At 41.1% G+C, this 22,168-nt stretch overlaps 1 protein-coding gene across 50 annotated transcripts in view; it reads right to left on the minus strand.

Annotated features, from left to right (window-relative positions):
* Nucleotides 1-22,168, minus strand: part of LOC122884291 (neurexin-1a) — a 252,116-nt gene that overhangs the window by 97,646 nt on the left and 132,302 nt on the right. For 2 of the 50 annotated variants that reach the window (XM_044214066.1, XM_044214063.1), the window contains exon 1: nucleotides 9,269-10,370. The exons of 46 other annotated variants lie outside the window; for them this stretch is intronic. In XM_044214066.1, the coding sequence (XP_044070001.1) occupies nucleotides 9,269-9,515 (247 nt within the window). In that variant the 5' untranslated portion in view covers nucleotides 9,516-10,370. Of the gene's footprint in view, nucleotides 1-9,268; nucleotides 10,500-22,168 lie in introns of those variants that run through there. 2 more of the 50 variants (XM_044214064.1, XM_044214065.1) reach the window with 2 other exon arrangements.

Raw genomic sequence — 22,168 nt, forward strand, 5'->3', positions numbered from 1 at the left:
CTGAGCAGTTTTGCCAACTAACCTCTAACTGCTGCAGTTCTGTCATGAAACTAACCCACAACATAAAATACTGTATACTGCACACTCTGCCACATTTTGCTTTCCTTCCTTCCATATTTCTCTTTTTTTTCTTTTTGTTTTTAAGTGATAAATCCTCCCTTCAGTCTTTATCAGAAGGCTGGAGCTGAGCTATTCTCTTTGTAGTCAGCAGAAAGCAGAGTGGACAGAGGTGCTAAATCAACCCAGAGCCCATACTGCTAGCTTTCTTTGAGTTGGCTTAATAAGTCTGGGCATATTGGCATATATACAGCACAGTTGATATAAACTTTTACATTCTATTGCCCAGAGACTTAATCTTCGCCAACAACTGATGGGATATTCAGTAATATCTGCTGTTTGCGATTGAGGTATTATATACACCTATGCTGATGCAGCATATGTATTTACAAGTATTTCAATGATGGCAAATGTAATGGATTACTGATAATAATAAATGTAAATAAACAGCACTTTTCACACTTTTTAATACATGATAAGTGGCACTAAGGCAAACATGAAAAAATATACAAAGCTACATACAAAAAGGGAAGAATTTAAAGTCCTCAGGCAGTCACCCATAGTCTTTAGGCTAGACTACGCACATATTCTAATTAGCATAGGACAGCTGACAGTGTCCAACCTGCCTTCATAAACTGCAAAGGATTAATCCTCTCTCTCCCTGCTTAGCTAATTTGATGTAATTAAATTAAGTGGAAACTAAAAGTGGGGCATTGCTGCTTGCCCCCATGACTGGTCATCCTTATTAGAGAGTGTAAGATGCCGGCTCCAAAATCATAGGAGCAACAAAACCTAATAAACACGGGGAGAGAGAGAAAACATAGGGGCACTTAAGTCAGACCTCAAGACAAGTACAATACAAAATTACCACATCAAAGAGGAAAGAGGGGGAGAAAGAGAGGAAGAGAAACTGAGAGATAAAGATTTGCGATAGAAAAAGGGTTGATTGGAAAGCAGTTGGTGTTTTTTATACTGTAAGGAGCATTAGCACCATTGTACATCCCAACACTAACAAAGTAGTTTTGGGGCCTAAACCTAACCAAACTCTGACCATCACCTGAAATGTTTCTCAGCAAGCTTTATTTTGAAAGTCTAAGTGGACGTTGCATATTTATTATTACTAACTTAATGAGAACGTGTTGAAAATGTGACACTGCCACAGTGGACTGGCGTGTGTATTACACGCTCTGGCGTGATACCGGGTTGCAGCAGTAGGCCGGCAGCAAGTGATAGTTTAGGGGAGTATCTGATGTCCCGTACAGTAAACGATGCCACGAAACTAGGAGCGCTCGAGACAGTCAGTTTCACGGCACTGTTTAGAAATGCGTAAAAACACATATGGTAGTGTCTGTGTGTGTGTGTGTGTGTGAGAAACTCCAACACAGACAGCAGAGGACAGAAGCAGCGTAACCGTAAATTACACCAAAATATGGTAGAGACTCTCAGCATAGTTTTTTATTGCATGACTATTTTGGTACAAACATTTGCCCGCCAGTGTGGTGGATAGCCTTCCGAGATTTACTCGCCAAACGAAAAATCTACCCGCATTTGGCGCTTGGCGGGTGTTAATTTCGGACCCTGTTTGTGACCCTACCAAAATACATTTTTGGCAACACCTATCAAAATTGTAGTATTGAATCAACATAGACTCCAAACCTATCCTTTGAACAGCCCTAAACTGATACAATCTGCAGTTCGACCAAAATTCTGAATCAAGAAATCTGCCCCTGCATCATACTGTTGCAGTACTTCACAATATTTTATCCTCACACTGCTCTGAAGAGATAAGCCTTCACCTCATCATGACGGGGCCCCGGGGTAGCCATACCAACCACCCTCCTTCTTCATGGCAGGGGACCATCAATTCATGGTTGAGGTAAAGTTCTGCCCCCTGGGCTGGTAACATTATGCCATGAATGCTCAGTCGACCAGTGTCACTCACACCCTTCTGCCCCCTCCTCTCCCATGCTCACTTCCCCTAAGCCCTAAGTGATACATGAGCCCCTGCCTTGTGGAGCAGAATGACCATCCAGGCAGAGCTGACAAGACCCACTGTCTTAATGGGGCAATACACCAAACGGGCCCTTTGTTACCCTGACCAGCTGCATATCTGCCTCCCCAGCCAACAGCCTTGGCTCTGATAGAGGTGTCTCACAGTATCGACAGCTTCTAATTTACTCTCTCATCATCACTTGCCTCATTTGCTCCTCAGACACAATGCTCCCTTTCTCTCAGTTTAGGTCAGCCATTTTGTCTGCCAGCAATTTGTTGATTAGATTTTTCTGCATCCAGTGTTTAATTTGCGTGCCAGCGAACACACATATCAAAGTTAGACTTAAATAAAATCAAGCATCAGTCAATTTTCAGCTTTTTCATTCTCAGTTAAAAGCCTCTTTGACTGATTACGTGCTATCAGACATCAGTGCATTATTTAGTTTCTGTGTGTGTGTAAGCGCTAGCATGTACCAACATCAGAGCCTCCAAATGGTCTCTAGAAGCTGTTGTCTTCTCTATTAGGGAGCCAACAGATGTGGAGTATGACTGCAGTTCTAATTACTGAAAAAGACAAGTGTGGGGGATAATTACACAGTGGAAGTGAGGCAGAAAACAGAGTCTAGGGCCAGAGCTCTGATCTGAGACTAGAGACAACTCTGGTTGTCCATTACCATATGCAACCCAACCTGCATCAGCACAAATACTGCTCTCACAAAGAAGCTGCTTTGGGATCAGACGGAGCTACTGTGATTTACTGAACATATTCCAACATTAGCGCTATTCATAAAAACAAATGATATAGTTCTATACTAGACCTGCATAATTACAAAACTTTTGTTTTAAAAACCACTCCACTGCAAATCAGCTCAAGGCGATGTACAGGTAGCAGGTAGCTCAAAAGTGGAGCATAAACAACACTTGTTTAACAAAATGTGTTCAATTAAGTTTTATGTTATACCACACAACAAGCCTATTCCTCATGCTAAAGTGTCTAATTTTCTTGTGGTCTCTTTTCTTTGTTTACTCATTTTTTTAAGCCGTACACATGGGGCAACATGCGCGCTTTGGCCTTAATAGCAGGATTAAACATCTGCTTTGCCTATTGTTGAGGAGCCTCACTGTGTAAGTAAGCCTCTACTAAGTGGTGAGATATTATTTAATTGGCTGCATATCTTATAGAAATGATTCAATAAAATGCATCTGGAGAAGATCAAGAGAAAAATATGTGCATGTGCTGATATTCCGAGGTGTATGAGAGGGAGTTTTGTCGTGCAGCACAACTACTGCCTTTGTGATTTATATACAGCTCTGCCTCCCACTTATCAACAAGCAATGTAGGAGCACCATAAGAGAGCTGTGCTGTCCTCTATCTCACATCGATGCCAGGTATCTACCAACGAATAAATATATAAGAGAGAAAAAAAAGCAAGAAATGTGCGTGGGTATGCATTGTATTTCTACACTACGTTGCAAAATATATGCTAATATTAGCTTGCACTTAGGTGTTAGGCAGGCGTGTTTTTATCAGCCCTTGCCAGCAGGCCTGAGGCACTAAGAGATGGAAGGAGCAATGAGGAAGGTGAAATCCCACACAATCCTATTAGAGTGGATTAGGGGGCAGCTTGCTTTCTGTTGCCACTCTGCTGCAGGTGAGCAATTGTATACTGCAAAAAAAGAATAGTTATGACATGGTTGGTTCTTATTGAGGCCTCCTATTGTAACACAGGGCAGCCATTCATTTTTTTAAACCTTTTATTTTTTTGTTTGAGGCTATCATTAAGCCAGCATATATGAACTTACATAAAGTTGTTAGGTAATGATTTGTAAGCTAAGAATAATTACAGCACTGTCAATCAAACCACCCACATAGTAGAGCTCGAGGATGGAGGGTTTTTTTTCTCCCAAAACAGCCGGGTGGAATTTAAGTAGAGACTCATTATCGATCGGATGATCAATGGCAATCATACATTTTCATCTTCTGCAAGCTGGCTGCCACAGAAACCCATCCTCTCTGGCCTCCCCTGTGGTTGGGGTTATCAGGCTATAAAGGCTGAGCTATAAAGATTTCACCCTCCATCTTCAGTTTTTTTCTCCTTTGACCTCTCCCAGAACCAATTAGTCTATCACTAGCGGGAGTTATCACTGTACTGTTTGAACCACCATGCATCTGGGCAATTATATTTTTATACCTTCCAAGTGCATATTTTTCTTTATGACCAATTTCAAACTCCAACCAATGATATGCTACGCTATATCAATGAAACTTTTCCCATGTGCCAGTTTGCATATCGCTTCAACTACCTACATTCACACTCTTCGGTTGTGACAATGATTCAAAGTGATCAAAGAGATGAAAGATGATTTGTGAGAGTGCTGCTCTTTGTGTGTGCAGTGAGCTTGTGTGAATTTGTGAGTGAATGTGCATGAATGTGTGTATATACAGGCCTGACTGGCACAGAGATAGCTGCTGCCTCATTATGATGACAGAGAATGAGGCTTCTCCAGGGTGACTGAACTCAATTCAGATTAGATAAACCAAAAAACGTGGGCATTTGCATTCTTGATCTTCACTTTATTTATTTCAATTCATTTTTCTATTTTTTTCCCTTTCTTGTGCTGTTCCCCTGAGAAATTGAGAGGCATGTAGAGAATCAATCAGAATGGACTGTGGAGATTTCTTCAAGCTCTTTCATTAGCATCCTTAACACCTTGACCTGCACTACAGCTACATCACTCGTCCACGCTTCCTGTCTTCCATACAGCTCATGTCGGCATGCAAAATTCAGCAGTGGCTCAAACATTTTAACAGTTAATATGGAAACAATCCTATTTTATCTACTATTTATTATGTATTCCTTCACATAAGATATTTCTCTTATTCCTCTGATTGCCACACTATTTTACATGCATTCATAATTTCTATTGTTTTTTGTTTACCTTTATACAAATGCACAAACCTTTGTCTTGTCAAAATTCTGCTGACCAATTTGAATATAATTATGTCCTTTTGCTATACTACATTACATTACTATATCTATTATACTCTTGTTTTGATGTATTCTGCTGTAAAAACAAGTTCCCTCCATGAGAATCATTACTGTTTAATTGTATCCAATGATATTCAAGTTTTTTATGCATCTTGTGTAGTCTGTTAGTGTTACAGTGGCATTATCCCATTACAATATGCCAGTGTATTTTGCAGGGTTAACAGCTGTGTATGTGTGAAATCAACATTGCTCACTGGAAAATGGTGCAGTTTACTGTATGATAGCTTTCTTCCATTTCTGTGCGAAATGACAAGTTTCCTCTGTCACGCTTGTTAGACGTCACACGGATGTAACACTAGCAGCGAACACTGACCAGACAACTTCAACAATCATTGGAATACTGTTTAAAAATACCTTTTTAAAAGGAAAGCCAGCGGTGTAAACAGACGGACGGACAGGATGAACAAGAAAGAGGGAGATGGCAGAGAAGACGATGCTGTTGATGATGATTCACTGTGTGCCTTATGGGTAAAGAGCTCCCTGACTCAAACTTATCCAGGACCTATGCATGTGTGGGGCGCAGAAATTCCCTTGAGTCAAAGGAGGGGGCTCTTTTTCTCTCTCTCCCATTCCGTCTCCCAAGTCTCTAATCCGAAACCAGACACATTACTCAGCTGACCCCTCGCTGCCCACCGCACGCACAGTCAGGTCTCATTTCCCTTCATGCCAACCATAGCCTGGTCACCACCGAAACCACACAGACCACTGCAGGCGCAAAAGGCTGCCCACTCTGTCTGCTTGGATGGGCTCTGTAGACCAACGAGGGAGCTGGGGGTAGGTTAGGCAGAGAGGTTGGGAGATGAAGTGCAGAGAGTAGGGAGGAAGGAAGAGAAGTAGAACGGAGCGAGCGAGCGAGTAAGATGCAAGTAGGTTAAAGACCTAAAGCACACACAAATAAAAAGATTGTGTTTGTGTTCTCACACATCAGAGGAAGAGGAGAATGAAATGACTGCAGTCTTCACTCTCTCATTCGTTCGGTCAATAACTGCCTCTACTCCCTCTAGAGCAGAGGAACATGTACTCAGATGCTTATCAGGGCAGCTATCATCTCCGCTGCCTCACAGAAGCAGAGATACTGTCATGCTCACACTATCGCAGAATGACATCAGCTCAGAGACATGGGAGTAATTATATTATACAAGCCCACAACACACCGGCAGCAAGGCAACATCAGAGAATATCCACTTTCTCCCTCCTCTCTCTCTTTCTTTCTCTCTCCTCCTTTCTTTCTTTACTTTCTCTATCTTCATTGTTCTTCATTCCCTATTTTCTTTTATTTCTTCTCTCTGTCCTTCTACCCCCCCCCTCGTCTGTTCTCTGCAGCAGTACCAGCACAGACAAGCACTGTCTCTAATCTTTTCTACCATTAGCTCTCAAGGTGGAGAGCTTTAAAATTGATTATAATCACTTAAATTGCTTCGCCGACTTTGATCAAACCACCGAGTTTTGAAATACAAAAGCCATTTGTGCAGCAGTTGATGGCGCAGGTGTTAGGCAGGGGTTTCCTCAGGCATGTTAAGTATGGCACATAATCATCGCTGATCTGGAGGTTGACTTCCCCCCTACTAAACATATGTGCTAGGATTCTGAGAGGATGACACACACAAATATACATATAGCATAGGCAGAGTAAGTGAAAACTTGGAAGATACTGTATATTTTGCTCAGACAGTGGGAACTGCCAAATCACTGCAGATCACTATCTTCCGCATTAGCCAATAGAAGTTAAAAGCAGAAAATGTACAGCAATCCACAGAAAGTCCACTTTCCCATAAACCACTGAAAAGATTCATTGCTTAAACTGTAAAACACTTTTCCCATTGATCAGATCATCTCATCTATCCAGTCTCAATAAATGAGAACGGCAGGTACAGGAGAAAATATGATAACCTAGTTATCCAGCATATCCAGTATCGTATCCATCTCTGGGAAAGAAGACTATCACCTCTGGGAGTCTATTCATGATGAATGGCATGTCTGCTACTCAGAGTTGATACTGTCTGAACCTCATTACTGCTAGCCCTAAACAAACAATGCATCACACTCCAACTCAATTTCATACATCCTGACCATGGTCATTTTCTTCTTCTTTCCACATAAATCAGTGACAGAGTTCAATACAAAGGAAAGACAAAAAGTTCTCTCCCACAGTATGCTGATATATAGAGAGACGAATGTGTGTTTTCCTATGAAATCACTTACAGGAATATTGTTCCCTGCTGTAGAGAATATATGGATGGATAACCACCATTAGGGCAGCCAGAGTTGCTAAATTTAGCTACATGCTAAGTAAAAAAGTACATCTTCATGACATGGAGATGGAGACAATGTGCTTATAGAGCTACTGTCAGCACTCTATTAGCTTTGTTTGGTCTAATCACTTGAGACAATGTTAAATGCACTGTGACAACAATGGTGAAAGGCAGGTACAGTTACATAAGTATTGCAAATAGGATTAGATTTTAACATTGACGGTGACACCAAAAGCTATGAGAGACAGACAGCGGGGTGGGTGCAGAAACAAACAGTGAGAAAGAGAGCAATTGAAGATAACATGGCTAGTTTTTGTTGTTTAATACATGGAAATTGAATGAATATAAAGCAAAAAAGTTTAATAAAAAGTGCAGAATCAAACCTGAGAGGTTATGGCTTTTGCATTCACAAATTAGACTGAAAGTGGAGCTGTACATGTTTAATTGCTGCAGTGAAGAAACACCCCATGTACGGAACAAGCCCCATGAAAATTAAACCAATTGCAGCACAGCTAAGACAACAGCACTGGGGCTTTACAACAGCAGGCTTTGTCCTGGAGCCAGGTACCATGTTGAACAGCATGTCTCCCATTTTACATTTATGCATCCTCCGTGCACTGATCAACCAAAAGTGTAATCATATTATTGAGAAAGCTTTTCTTTGGCCCCCGCGAGCTCGCGCTCATAATAACAGCACGGAGAAACAGCAGCGATAACTATGATATTAAGTCGTGGTATCGCCCTGAAAGCATTGCATGCCCTCTGGGTCCTTAGAGAGAGCAGGAGGCGAGCTGAACGTTGTCCGCTCCAGACAGGTCACGGCAGAGTGGCCTAATTGCCTCTCTTGTTGTCTCAGTAGGCCGGCAAACCTCCCATCTCCCTCATCATCACTGAGGAGCACTGACTCTGATCCAGGCTCCAGCCTTGTTTCTGAGTTGCTCCTATTTCCAATAGAAACATCCTCAAAATGCCAGTAGTGCTCTGTAATGGTGTTTATTACTCACAACTTAATGCCTTGTACTGTTAAACTTTAATATTAGAGAAACATTATACTAGAGATTTTATTATTAAGCAGTGTCTACTCAATGGAATCCAGGATTCCTCAGCATTACGTCAGTGTTACACCAGTAGTGATTACGTCACTCAAAAATGCCTGGACAGTATGATGACTAAAGAAAAGGAGTATTTTGGTCTTCTAAGTGTCTTTGTGCCTCAATCTCAAACACCAACATCACTCAGAACTTCAGGTGAAATTCACACAGAAAGTGGAGACAAGTACTGCAAAAAAGTGAAAAAAACAAACAAACTGCAGTATTTCTAAAATCATTCTCACACATGCTGTACTGAGGAGAGACTGCAGTCTACCATGAATACTTGGGGAGAAGTTATATAATTCCTCATAGTTCAGATTCTTCCTCTTTTCTTTTCATTCCTCACTCTTAATGCCTGTGTCATGAACCTTCTTGCCACACAGGCCTCATCCACACTCCACGCTGGGCAGGGGCCAGGAGCGGCTCAACGCCCTGCAGAGCTGGAGGCAACACATCTTTGTCTCTTCCAAACACCCAGGGGCAACATGGAGCGCCACAACGTTCTAATCCTGTCTAATCTGGACACAGTGGAGCATCTGGAGATAGGGATATGGTTAATCTCAGACATGGAGACAGAGGGCACTTTGCTGAGACAGAAAAAAAGGGGGATGGATCTAAGCTAGACTCGCCATGTCTTACAGAGCTGTGTGTGTGTCTTGGGAAGGGGAATCTTAAATACTTAAATACTCGAATCGGCAGTAATATATACCAAAGAGTGAGTGAAGATGGCTAAAAGTTAACAGAAATAATGAAATCTAAAACAAAACTGCTCAAGAAGTTAATGTACGCAGAGAATGTACTGACGGTGAGACAAGGAAATACTTACTGTGCCCTGCTCTTAGGGATGCAGGTGATCTGTGGATAGCAATAGGCACAGTATGGTGACGCTTGTTTCCATGGGAGAGGTGAATGTGGTGGAGACTCTCCACAGCACCTGGTTCTGACCCTGCCACAAAGCCCAGGGCCAGGGCAGTGATCCACAAGGCCAGGTGGGTGAGTGAAGCTGAATTCCGGTTTAGGGGCTCTGCTATGGGCCTCAGGGGAGCGAACTGTGTCCTCCAGCCTCCAAACATCTTCCCTGAGTGAACAGATGAGGCTTCAGATCAAGGTGGAACTTCAGTGAGCCTTACAGCCCCATACTTCTCACCTTGACAAATCTCACAATGCCCAGAGACACTTGGACAGATCCACAGAGAAAACAAAGAAAAAGCAAAAGGGACACCACACAAAATGTCGGTTGTGGGGAAAAAAAGCCTCTTGCTGTTCTCCACTGAGTTAGGAAATCCGTAGCAGCACCCAGGGAGATAAAGAAGTATCATAAATCATGATACAAAAACAATCAAAAACATTCACTCAAGAAATTAGGGCAACCTCAAACAGCAATTGAGAAATCCCAGCTTGCTCCAATTCCCCTAGTTCCCTTATTCTCACTCTTTCTCCTTCTGTGAAGCCCTCACAAAATTAGAAACATCTTCCCACCAAAAGCTGTTAATATTCCAAAAAATGCAATTGCCAGGAAAGAAAAAAGAAAGCCATCAACTTAAGAAGAGACTGATGGCACCTGTGCAAAGTGAATTTCTTCAGAAAACCAAGACAGACATTCTGAGTTTCCCTCCTTTATCCCCTCCAGTGGTCTCAAAGGATGTCCAGAGGAATGGGACCATAGTTAAATCCACGTCTCATTTGCATGTATCGGGCAGCTGCAGCAGTGCGCAGGAGATGGCGTGATTGCACCTGTAAGTTGTGCCAAGTAGCGCACCCGTTCCCCATCTAAAGATCTCTGCTCTCAATGAGACCAAGCGATAGCAATGACAGTACCTGAGAGAGCAGCCCTGGGCAGGAACACACACTCACACGCAGGCAGCATCGGCAGCGCCGTTCCAGAAGATGTGCGCAAGAGGAAGAGGGGAGAGAGGAGGAGGAGACGGAGGAGGAGGACAGAGGGAGGGGGGAGCCTGAACAGCCAGCCAGGAAGCAGGAGGGAGAGTGGCTATGCAAATGGGCAGCATTCACATAGCGAATCACTGGAGCCTGAGTGCATTACAGAGGAAGAGCCTATTTAGGCAGAATAGCAGGAATTGAAGCTATGTCCCCCAGCCCTGATTCCTTTCACAACCTCTCCCTACTCTCCTTGTTCAGTCATTTTCAATCCACTCTCCTGTGTGGACATTCATGAGCAGTAAAAGGAAGAAAGAAAGCAAATGAGAATGCAGGACAGGCTAGATTCATTTCTGTTTCTACTTTTATCATGTCATCTCTTCAGATTCCTCCTCTTCTTCCACTCCCTGTCTCTCTTTTCCTTCTTCTTCCTTTTCTTTCCCCCTCTGTGAATTTGGGGAAGGTGTATGATAATAGTCCTGTGGATATGAAAAATTTAAGCCAAGCAGTCCAACCCAATCCTTGCCTCTCCATCGCCCAGTAAAACTGTTTTCTATAGGTTCTTAACCGGACTCTGCAGTCTGTCGTTAGCAAGATTTTAGAAGAGTGATGATGCTGCAGCTCACATAGGCAACTCTCTCTCTCTCTCTCTCTCCCTCTCTCTCTCACACAAACATATGAACACGCACACATGCACGTGCACTCTCTCGCACACACACATACGTAAACAAAGCACGCACAGTGCCAGAGCTGGCAGTTGAGCACTGTCCACAGAGAGGGTGCTGAATCTGGGCAAGTCTGCCTCGACTGCTAATAAAAGGCCATTTCTCACAAGAGAGGGAATGCTGATGGCGGACTCAGTGTGCAGCACGGGTTACGGGAATGTAGAGAACATGTGGACATAAAAGCCCTGCTGATAAACACAATCTGGTTCAGCTGGGAAGTGTGCTCAGTGTTCAGAGTTCAGGAGAAGAGCACAAGGCTCAGCTGCAGTGTGCCAGCTTCTGTTTTCACACTGGCCATTTGACATCCTCCCCTTCGAAATGCAGTGTTCTAAGCTGCAGGAAAAAAAACTGTAAGCACTGCTGAGCTGATCTTTACGGTTTACAGGGAATACACAGGCATTTCATGCCCAAAGAAAGCCAACTTAGCCAGTGTGACACAGAGGATAATATGTCCTTCTCCATTTTCTTTTTCACTTGACTATTCACATAAAGACAGTGAAAGAAGTCTTGAGGAAAGCAAGAACCAATTAAATGACAACATTAATGACTGAACACTTCACTTGAGTACAAATACATTAGAATTGAGGGCTCAATTTCTAGCACAGTAGTAATCTGTTTTGAATATAGGAAAAAAAGAACAGAATAGACACTTTGTTGTTATAAAATGACAATAACCGGTTAAGATCAAAATAATTTGCCAACTGACATGAGGACAAATGAGGATACCTCTTATCCCTCTGTTGTATCAGGTATTGTGTTCCTATATAGTAGTACAAACTGACTGAGGTACAAAGCAGATGCTGCACACATTAAGCAACTGTGTTGTTTTCACCTTGTAGAATCTCAATAACTTGGTGCAGCCACCTGGTGCTAAAAAAGTCAGCAGCATGGAACCACTGCTCTGTTCTCATTTGCAATGGTGAAAAGGAATGTTCCTGCTAAATGTGTTCACACTTTTATAATTATCATCAGTGCAATCTGCATAATTACACCTAATAAGGCAATCTATCAGGGCTGCTTGCCAAGGACAACACCCTGACTTACTATGTCCTCAACAGCAAACTTGAGAAACAAAATGAGATCTTAAATTGCAAATTGATATTCGGGTAAATAATAGTGTAATGTGTGCACATTATCATACTTTTTTGTTTATAATGGTTATTTATTAAAAATGCAGTGTTATATGCCGTGTTAGTGTGCAGCGCCTGAAGTTAAGGACATCAGCAATGAGGTGTTCCCTTTATCAGGTTTATCATTAGTTACTTGTTCATTTGTGCCCCCAAGTGGCGAAACTGTAAAGTGCATACAAGGTCTGTAGGTTTATCACAAAGCCAGCAGCTTATGTTTGACATTCAGTGAAACAGAAGATCATTAGCATTTAACAAGATTAAAAAATAGAACTATTGCTAAAAGCCTTGTCACTGCATCATATTACTCCAGATATTCAAATGTTAAAAGAAGTTGTGATCTGATACATTGTTATGATTCTGATCAATTCCTATAAGATCACCTCTACTAGAATACCACTAAGCCTTCAGCAGGTTGCCCATTGCTCGAGTCATTTTCCATGACAAACTGGCTAACTGAAGAATGAAAGACAAGAAAAACAGAGGCCATGCATACAGCTTTAGGGAAAACATTCACAACTAAATTCCTTCTGCCTGCACAAAAGCAAACACCTGGGACCACAACCTAAACTAATTTCAGCACAGTTACAGATTTCATCGGCTTTAACCAGATGATTGTACAGCGTTGGCCACAAAATGAGAAAATCCTCTGCACAACTAAACTTTCATCATTAAAGAGTATTTATTTGTTTTTATTTTTTGATTTCCCATTGTGTTCTGACTCTTGTTCCTGTTAGTGAGATGTCTTTTTGACAAAGAGCCAAAAACAGCTCTTGGTTTGTTTCCATTTAAGACTTAAAGGATTGTGCAAGTCTCTGATGCATGTGAGGCTTTGAGCACATTTCCCATTTTGGATCTACATTTCTTTGTGTTTTCTTTTTAAGGTAAAAAAAATAAATAAAGTGAAGCCATTGAGAGTTATCTAAAAAGCAGAAGGGGTATAAAAAAAAGGGGGCGAAATCTGTTGCAAAGTGTTTCTGACTTTTCCTCTCACGAACTAAGTGATCAGTGAGAAGAGAAGAAATTGGTCTTGGGTGTAATGGTCCCCTGGAGAGCAAAAGAGTATAAAAGGACACAAGTAGTCTCTGTTACTCACTTAAGACTGCAACCACAGTGCACTGAGCTGATGAGATGATTTTTGGAGGACTGGAGAAATAGTGGCAGGAGAGCAGCAGATGGGTGGTCTAAGAGTACTGACCCGACTGGACCAAGGCCTTTAAATCAGTTAAAGGGCCATCAGGCAACACTTTATCACACATGGAGAGACCCTTTAGAGAGGGATGGGCACTTAGAACCACTTTGACAGCAATGTTTCTCCTCCTCAAAAGCCACAAGAATGTTTACTATAGCCATTATAAGAAAATGTATCTAATGATATGTTATTTTAACTAACACGATCAGTGGTCAATGCTGAAAGGTCCAGGATTACAGCAGTTTACACACTGTTTTCAATCAGGTGCAGTTTAGCATATCAGATGCGACTGTTGGTTCAGAACAGATCAAGCATGCAGGCCAAGCCATGCATGAAGCGGGTATACCTGTTGTGTGCTGGAGTGACACATCTGTGTCAGGCACAGCAACATGTGCAACGTGTCCCTACGAACGAAAGCGTTTGGAGGCCTTTATCTCTGGTGTATACTGTACACTACTAGGGAGAATATACTGTAGTGAGCATGGTGTATTAAAGGCTGGAAAAATTCCTGTAACCAAGTCACCTGATCTTCATGAAACGCTTATCTGATCACCTGAGAAATGTTGTTAGACTTGTTAGATTCAATCCTTCCTGTGATATAAAGCAGCAGTGAAGAACCAAAAGAGCAGCCAACTGTGGTGGGTCACAATTCAAATTTCTAGTTTTAGGCACACAACACACAGTCAATGGAACTAGCAGCTATTACAACTACATGACATACAGTGTCATCCTTTCGGCACAAAGACATAGGTATTCAACACTATATGATAATGCCTGTCATACATTGACATACAATATCAAACCTGAGCTCTTTATACAACTGGGAGTATTCTGCAAATATAAAATGTGTCGTTACTCATCCAAACATGATTCACAAATGCTATTAGAGCGAGACAGAGGAGCACACTATGCACTGATGGTAATGTGTCCAAGTGCACAGAAATAGAAACAGAGTGCTGTCTTAGTCATCCAGAGATGTGACATGATAAGAACAGACAGATACAGGGAGTCAACACTCAGTACAAACACACAAGCTGTACAGTATTTCAACACAGGGTGAGGCCAGAGTGTCAATACTGTTTGTGTTAGCAGAGGATGTTACATCAGGGTGCCTGTCCATCAGATTACTCTACTTCATCCGTTAGAGTGAGTGAAGTAAACTCTGACCTCCACAGGTCAAAAAGGCATCGACTTGATGGTTTCCAATTCATCTGCTCCTCAGGATCTCTGGGTGGCTCTCGTGCTGCAGAGTCCTCTAGCTTAAGGTTTAAATTATCAATATAGCCATGACTAGCCTCATCATTAAGTGATGAGGTCTTTCTATGAATATCTATCTCTCATGCATGTGCTACTGTCACACAGTCAATGATGTTTGAGCAACACATAGCTGAAATCATCACAATTCATTCTAATAGCGGGTAAATTTTACTCGTTTTAGGTATACAGCAACTCCTGGCGGTTCTAGTGTTAAAGAAATAGAGCATACATGCATGTACTGTGAGCTAAGAAAAATCAGCTAAGCCAACATCAGATGTCACAGTTTATGTAAAATGCAGCACATAGAGATTTGTGCTGCACACACTGTTCATTATGCAAGCTGTGAAGACTACATAAATAACACCACTCAAGCTGATGAAACAGCCCACTAATAGGAAATAATGCACAGTTAGTGTTGTAAAATCAAATCAGCAAATTGCACTGCATGGTGGTGTAATGGAATGACTTCATTTTCACTTAAGGCAAAACAAAGAAACAAAAACTCCACATTATTTCTCATTCATCCTTACTCTAATTTAGTCTCAAATGACTTAGACATTATAATTAATTTAATGGAACAACTAAATTAAGTTAAAAAAAAAGCACTTAAAACACTCTTTTGATCCTGTTAATCCCAAAGGTTATTTGGTTTGATTTTTGTCTTTATATACTGTGTGTTGGTTTCAGGGAGTAGTGTGGCATTATCTTGTGTTGCACAGAAATCAAGTATTAAGTAAATATGTAGCTGTAAACCATTCAACATAATGCAGAATTTGCATCAACAATTTATCATCATAAAAGCAGTGACATGCTTATAGTCAAATAAGGATACTCTGTTCTCTTTTCTTGTTTGGCAAACACACATACAGTACAGTATGCATACACACAGATACCAACATATACACATTTACACACTGCACACAGCATCCTTTCCATTACCAGGGCTGGAGCAGGCTCAGACTACATATATGAAAGATAAAATGATGGAATTCTTTTCACTGCACACTGAGCTGTTTGTATAGCCAATAGGCTCCTTTTGCTCCTTTCACGCATTGGATTCTGCTGGCAAGGGATGCTTTGGAATCTGGCTGATGTGATGTTTTTTTTTTCTCCTAATGCATAAACGATGCCACAACAGTGTTATTCATTTCCATAAATCCATTTAAATACACATTAAGATCAAGCGCAGAGGAAATAACATTCAAAAAATCCTTGTACCTAAGTGCAAATAAAGGTTGTATGTGTGTGTGTTTGTGTGTGTGTTTGTTCAGGCGCACGTACGTACTTACGTGTGTATCACTGATTGGGTGTTTATATGTGTGACAATGATGTGTCTGCGAATGCATAAACCAAATCCTAACTGTCAGTGAGAGAGATAGGGGTCACAGGTCAGCAGCTTTCTGGAGGCTTTTTCTCTATCTCCTCTGACAGTTCCCAAGATGCAGTGGGCCACCAGGGCACTGTGTCTGTCTCTGTCTGTCTGTCTTTCCTAAAATCCATCCAAAGTAGATCAGTTTCCTTCTCAGAACGCTTCGTCCTGAACAGGTCAAGGACAGACTGTTTTTCCCTTCAGGAGTCCACAGCATCTTTGCTAACGAACCACTCGCGCTACAGCTAACTGGGACAACAGAGGTTCAGTAGAAATTTTTTTTTTCCTTTTCTTTTCCTGAATACGAAATTATTTATTAACAAAGCGCTTCAGTTCTTCTCAAAAGAATTGAATGAAGTTCATTTCTTTTGAAATGAAACTATAAAATAAAGCAGAAAAAATCTACTCTCTTTGGAAAGACATACTACAGTACACTAATGTGTGTTTGGTTTTAAAAACATCATCAGAAATGTAGCTTTTTAAATACAAAGGCATTCTGCAGCCCTGACTACATCTACATGTAGTCATACAATGAAAGTATCTCCTTTATACACATAAGTTTAATCAATGATCACTACTACTACTGCCTCACGTTTCCAATTTAAACTCTATTGAACCTCAACTACATGACATGTGATGTCATACATTTCACCAAGAAAACCGTGAGGACAAGACACGCTTGCATTTTCCATGGTGATAACACCAAATGCATGCAACAAAATGCAGTGGAAAGCGAAGCAGAAAGTCGCCAGTGCTGGCCCTTACAGGGTATGCAGAGCTATTCATGTCCAAGTGAAGGCTTTGTATGTAGATGGCTGCAATGTATATTTGTGAAAAGTGTGTCACAGTGTGAGGCAGCGCGACTCCAGCTGTCTGCATACACTAGCATTGCAGACTTCACTGCATATATTTCCTTGTGCCTACAAAAAAATGGAGATCCAGAATTGGCCACATGCCAATTTAGATTTTATGTCTACTAAAATCAAGAGGTGCCTTACACACGATCCATTACATTAGAAACACTAGTAGTACTGGATAATAAGCCATAGCTAGTTCACCATAACAGACCTGAAAGACTCTTACTTTCACATGGAAGTTACAGAAAGTCTGATGCATGCAAGGATCTCTTGTAATGAATAATTCTTGACCAGAATAGAGTGATCTATGACAAAACATCCAGTGATATGTTCTCGAGGATGCTAGGGAGGTGGTAGCCCCAACACCAAATACCCTGTCTAAAATGTCTTTCAAGCCTATTTAGCAGGTTTCCTCTCTAAATCACTCAGTCAGGACAGCTCTATTGCTGGGACTGACTTTGGTTAAGACAGTCAGAGATCTGTGTGTGCTCTCTACCCAGCTGTCTACAGATAAGAGGATTTGAACAGTGCCACACAATAAATATATCCTTTAGATGTAAAAATTTTAGAAGTTAGTTGAGTTCAAGGACAATTCAGATGGATAAGTATTGACCTCCCCATGATGGAGAAAGAGAGGAGAATTTGCATTGTCTAAGCCATTTGTGCATTGTTAATATTACTTGGAGCTGTGCTCAGACATATTAAACAGTTGTTTGTTTACTATGGAGGCTGGCTGGCAAGCCCCTCTTAAAACAGAGGCTCTTTCAATTGCTTTGAGATAGCATTTTACAATTTTGTCTAGATGCTCCTATGGCTATACTGCAGGCATAGGACATCATCCTGTAGTGTATCGCAACAGTCTTATTTAGTAAAAAAAAGGTTTTAGGGGTAGAAAACATTTATCTATCAAGCCTGTCTGATTCCTTTTCCAGGTCTGTACTGAATTTGGAACTTATGGGGCTTTCAAACCAACAGTAGCACTACTGGATGGATATCTCATTGTATTGTTGGTGTAAAACAGGATGTTTTGGGGTGCAAGTTAAGGCAATTAAAAACAAGTCCACTTTGAAGGCTTTTGAAAAGCCAAGACCCCATGCTATGATGAATGTATTTGGGCTTCTTTGAGGCCAAACTGTATATAATAGCACTGCTGGCAAGGTACATAGCAAATTAGCACAATGGTGGGGCTGTTCTTCTAAGAAGAAGCATCAGTTGTTCCAGCAAGTTTGCATTTCATGTGACAAAGCCCTCTAGTGGCCGTAGTGATTATGATAGGAGCAAAGGAGGAAGTCGGGTGACATTCTGTGTAGCGAGGAGGTCAGAGAGGATGGATGGGTCAAAAAAACACTGGACTTTAACACGGGAGGCCGCTGTTCGTTTCCTGTTTACTACAGATAGTCAACCAATAGTTATTTTAAGCATGACCACGATTATTCCCTAACCTTAACCAAATGGTTATTACTGTAATAATGACGACAAAGCTCCCCTAACCTTAGTCAGAAGTAGTCATTTTAACCTAAACCACAATTCTTCCCCTAAACATAACCAATTTGTTTTTGTGCTTACACTCAACCCAACCTTAACCATAGCACTGGGCACAAACAAATGATGTTGTCCTGCCAATAGCAGTGTCAGATCAGGACACGGACAAACAATGTATTTTGTTGTTTAATTTGAAGGACTTATTGACAATGATATAAGGTATTCTCTCTGGTGTGTGTCCTTGCATGCATTTTATTGGCCAACAATGTATGCTGCCAGATGAAGTTGCATTGCGCTCCTTAAAAAGGAGAGACACAACTTTCATGCTGCACTATTGTGAGGCAAAAAATGATCTGTCTGCAACAGGACCCCCTGTGGAGTCAACACAGTGGTCTCCACTGAAATGGAAAAGAAGCCTGTTGCAGTGCCATTGTTGGTAATGTTCATCATGCAAAACTTTAACATCAACAGCAGCCCTGCAGTGTGTCCACTCCTAATGCATGGAGGGTCACCTCTTATCTGTTTTTTCCCCCCGTTTAGCAGGTAAAAGAGGGGTAGACCGAGTTTGGGAAACTTTGATTACACAATTAATTACATTCAATCAGACGCATCATGTGGCATGTTGTCAACACGTCAATGTCACAGCAGGAGTCGGTGCAGCAGAACCCCGTTTGACTAACTGATCTCAGTTGAAGCTCTCCAATGCACCAACCTCTTGCTCCACAGGTCGCTGAGGACATGATAGGTTTGTCATTAAGCCAGTAATGATAGAAAGCCAGAGGAGCACTTTGGCTCACCTAGAACTAAAGTTAACATGCATAAATATTAGTCTATGTTTTCCCAGTTGGAATGTCAGAAAGAAATTATCTCTCCAAGCAGGTGGGTCACATAATTACAGGTGTCACTGTGATTGTAGTATTACTAAAATATGAAATGACAAATAATGACAAAACACACCAGAATTACAGACTCCACCCACCCCCAACAAAGTATATTTGCCTATTAAATTTCATATGCTCAGCAGGTAAGATGTATAGTTTCCAAAAGCAAAGCTTGGCCACATAAATATATACAAGACTCTTTGAGTTAGCACTTGCATTTGTAGTAATTTATTGAAATTTGCTTCATTCCTGAGCTGTACTGTATCTGTTTGTTCTCTTTTTGTCTGCCTCTGCACATGCTGTTACTGTAATGTTAACTCAGACCTTCCGCCTGTCAGAGGGGGCTAACATACATTCATAGTTCTGTACCTCACAGATACAAAGAGTAATATAAATATTTATAATTTGCTTCCAACTACAGAACAATCGACTGATTCTTCTGTTGCTGTCATCGGGAAAATATTTTTTTGTGTTTTGATTACAATGTCTATCAGACTCTCAATTTGCAATTCACTGAACCGAAAATCAAATTTTCTATTCAAGTAAATGACTTCTGACTGGAAAATCATTCACAGAATACCAACAGAAGCAATACGAAGTTTTTAAGTTCAAGCTCTTGCCTCAGTTCTCCTGGGTGTCATATTCAATAGTCAAAGTTTACGAGAGAAGGGAATATTCACAGTGTCAGTGTATCACCCAGCAGGGCAGTTTAGCAGATACTCTGTCTTCTAGTCAACACTTTAATTAGTATTGTGTTGTGGAGAAACAACAGCATCTTACTTCCTGTCAACATGTCCCTCTGGGCTACCAATTAATAAAAACTGCACTGCAATGAGTTCTAGATGAGATTCTGATTATAGTAGAGATTATAATGAAAACAACTAAATGTGCGTAATGCTTGTGCTCAACTCTGGTCTGACCACATACTGTTCATTGACACAAAAATAATGTTCAGAAACGTGGGGGGCACCCCGGTTGCTCACCTGGTAGAGGACGCACCCCAAGTAGAAGGCTGAGTCCTTACCGCAGTCCTGACCCGCGGCCCTCTGCTGCATACCCCCTCCATTCCCACCCACCCTTCTCTCCCACATTTCCTGTCTCTCTTCAGCTGTTACTATCAAATAAAGGCAAAAAGCCCAAAAAATAATCTTTAAAAAAAAATAATAATTACAAGAAGTGCTCTCCCCAACTGAGTTTGTTGAGTTGAGGGCACACCAGAGCTCTGTCACACCATATGAACAGTAGCATGGTCTCATGAAGCAATCTGACATGTGTCAGACACTGCTGGCCCTCCATACTAATGCCACTGTGCCAGCTTGAAGCTACATCACATAATAAGCAAGTATCACGCGTTCTCACAGCTGTTTTCTATATTTTACCATCAGTCAAGTGAACTATTAAGTCATGTGTATGTGCGTGAATCAGAATCGAAAATACCTTATTGATCCCCGAGGGGAAACTCTTTTGTTATAGCTGCTCAATATCATGTTAATGCACACAGGAATAGAAGTACTAAGCAAATCAAAATATAGTATGCTATAATACAGGTAATATAAATTAAGTACCAAAGTGGATTTAGAGGTTGATAAGTACGTACGGTATAATACAATGTAATAAATAAGTTAAATTCACGATAATTCAGTATTCTACCAAGCCAGCTAAAAGATGTTAGCTATTCTACCCCACTTCCTGCAGAGATCTTGCTGCTTGGGCAAGGTTACAGACATGTTACAGCATCCACGGTGGGAGGAAAGGAGACCTGGTTTCCATGCCAACAGCCTTTACCCAAATATGGCCACTACTTCCTGGCATAGAAACCCGTTTAAATTCAGATACTCAATCAGCATGAGGAAATTATTGACCACTGATATTGAGTTGGAGGTGGAGGAAGAATAAGTGAAAGTAAAAGAGGAACAAAAAGAGAACAAAACAATAAAGCCTCTTTCAATAGCTCACAAATGATTAAAATCTTGAGGAACAGTCCATCTGGAACAGCAAACAGCAGCTATGGAATATGCATGAAAATAAGTGCAGATCCACATCCTACTGTACAGCTTCAGGCACTGACATGTACTGTATAAGCGTGAAAGTGGATCTAGACAGCGTAAAACTTCTAGTAAATGGCTAGGGACTATTTTCAACGGTGGATTAATACACATTTGGTGCTCTAGCAAGTATTGTGTATGCAGTATTGACTCAAAATAAACTACAGTTGCCATGGTTATGGTAATGAAGGAACATGTCACCCAGTGCTACAATATGGCTCACTGATGTGTTTTTAATAGTTTTAGGACAACAATGGAGTTTTATGGCACAGAGTAATAAGATATATGAGGCTTTGGATACACAGATAGTACTCGTTAGTGGGATCAATTCATTGTTAGTTTTGGTCTTTTCATGGGATTTGTTGACAGTAAGAAAAATATAGAATATCACCAGACTTATCATTTAAGACCATTAATATGAGCATACTATATCCACAATTACTCTTATAGTGCATTGGTTATATGTTGCATGTGTTAATGTTAATTTATTTGTATTTTCTGTGAGTAAACACATTATTATTATTATTTTAAGGGTGATGTAGCGATAATAAATCTCTATTGATAACATGGAATGGTCATTTGATTGAATACATATGAAAAGCCTTCAGCTGCCTTACAACAGATCAGTTAAACTTTACATTGGACGTGCTATAATTCTTTTAAGCTTGTGTGCACATTTGGGGGAGAGGCTACTGAAGTGAATACACAGAAGCACTTTAGACTGGTTCTCTCATATTTTGGGCCACAATGGCTGTTCAAAGCTTGGCCAAGCTTTTAGTACACACTGAAGCCCAAATATTTTCAGACCCAAAGATTTGTTACGCTGAGCTGCATTAAAAGAGGGCCACATCTAGGGGCAAAGAGAACATTACTTCCATGTGATAGCAGGCTGTTTACTCCAGTGCCTCATATC

This window comes from Siniperca chuatsi, linkage group LG11, assembly GCF_020085105.1.
Source record: "Siniperca chuatsi isolate FFG_IHB_CAS linkage group LG11, ASM2008510v1, whole genome shotgun sequence".
NCBI classification, from domain to species: domain Eukaryota; kingdom Metazoa; phylum Chordata; class Actinopteri; order Centrarchiformes; family Sinipercidae; genus Siniperca; species Siniperca chuatsi.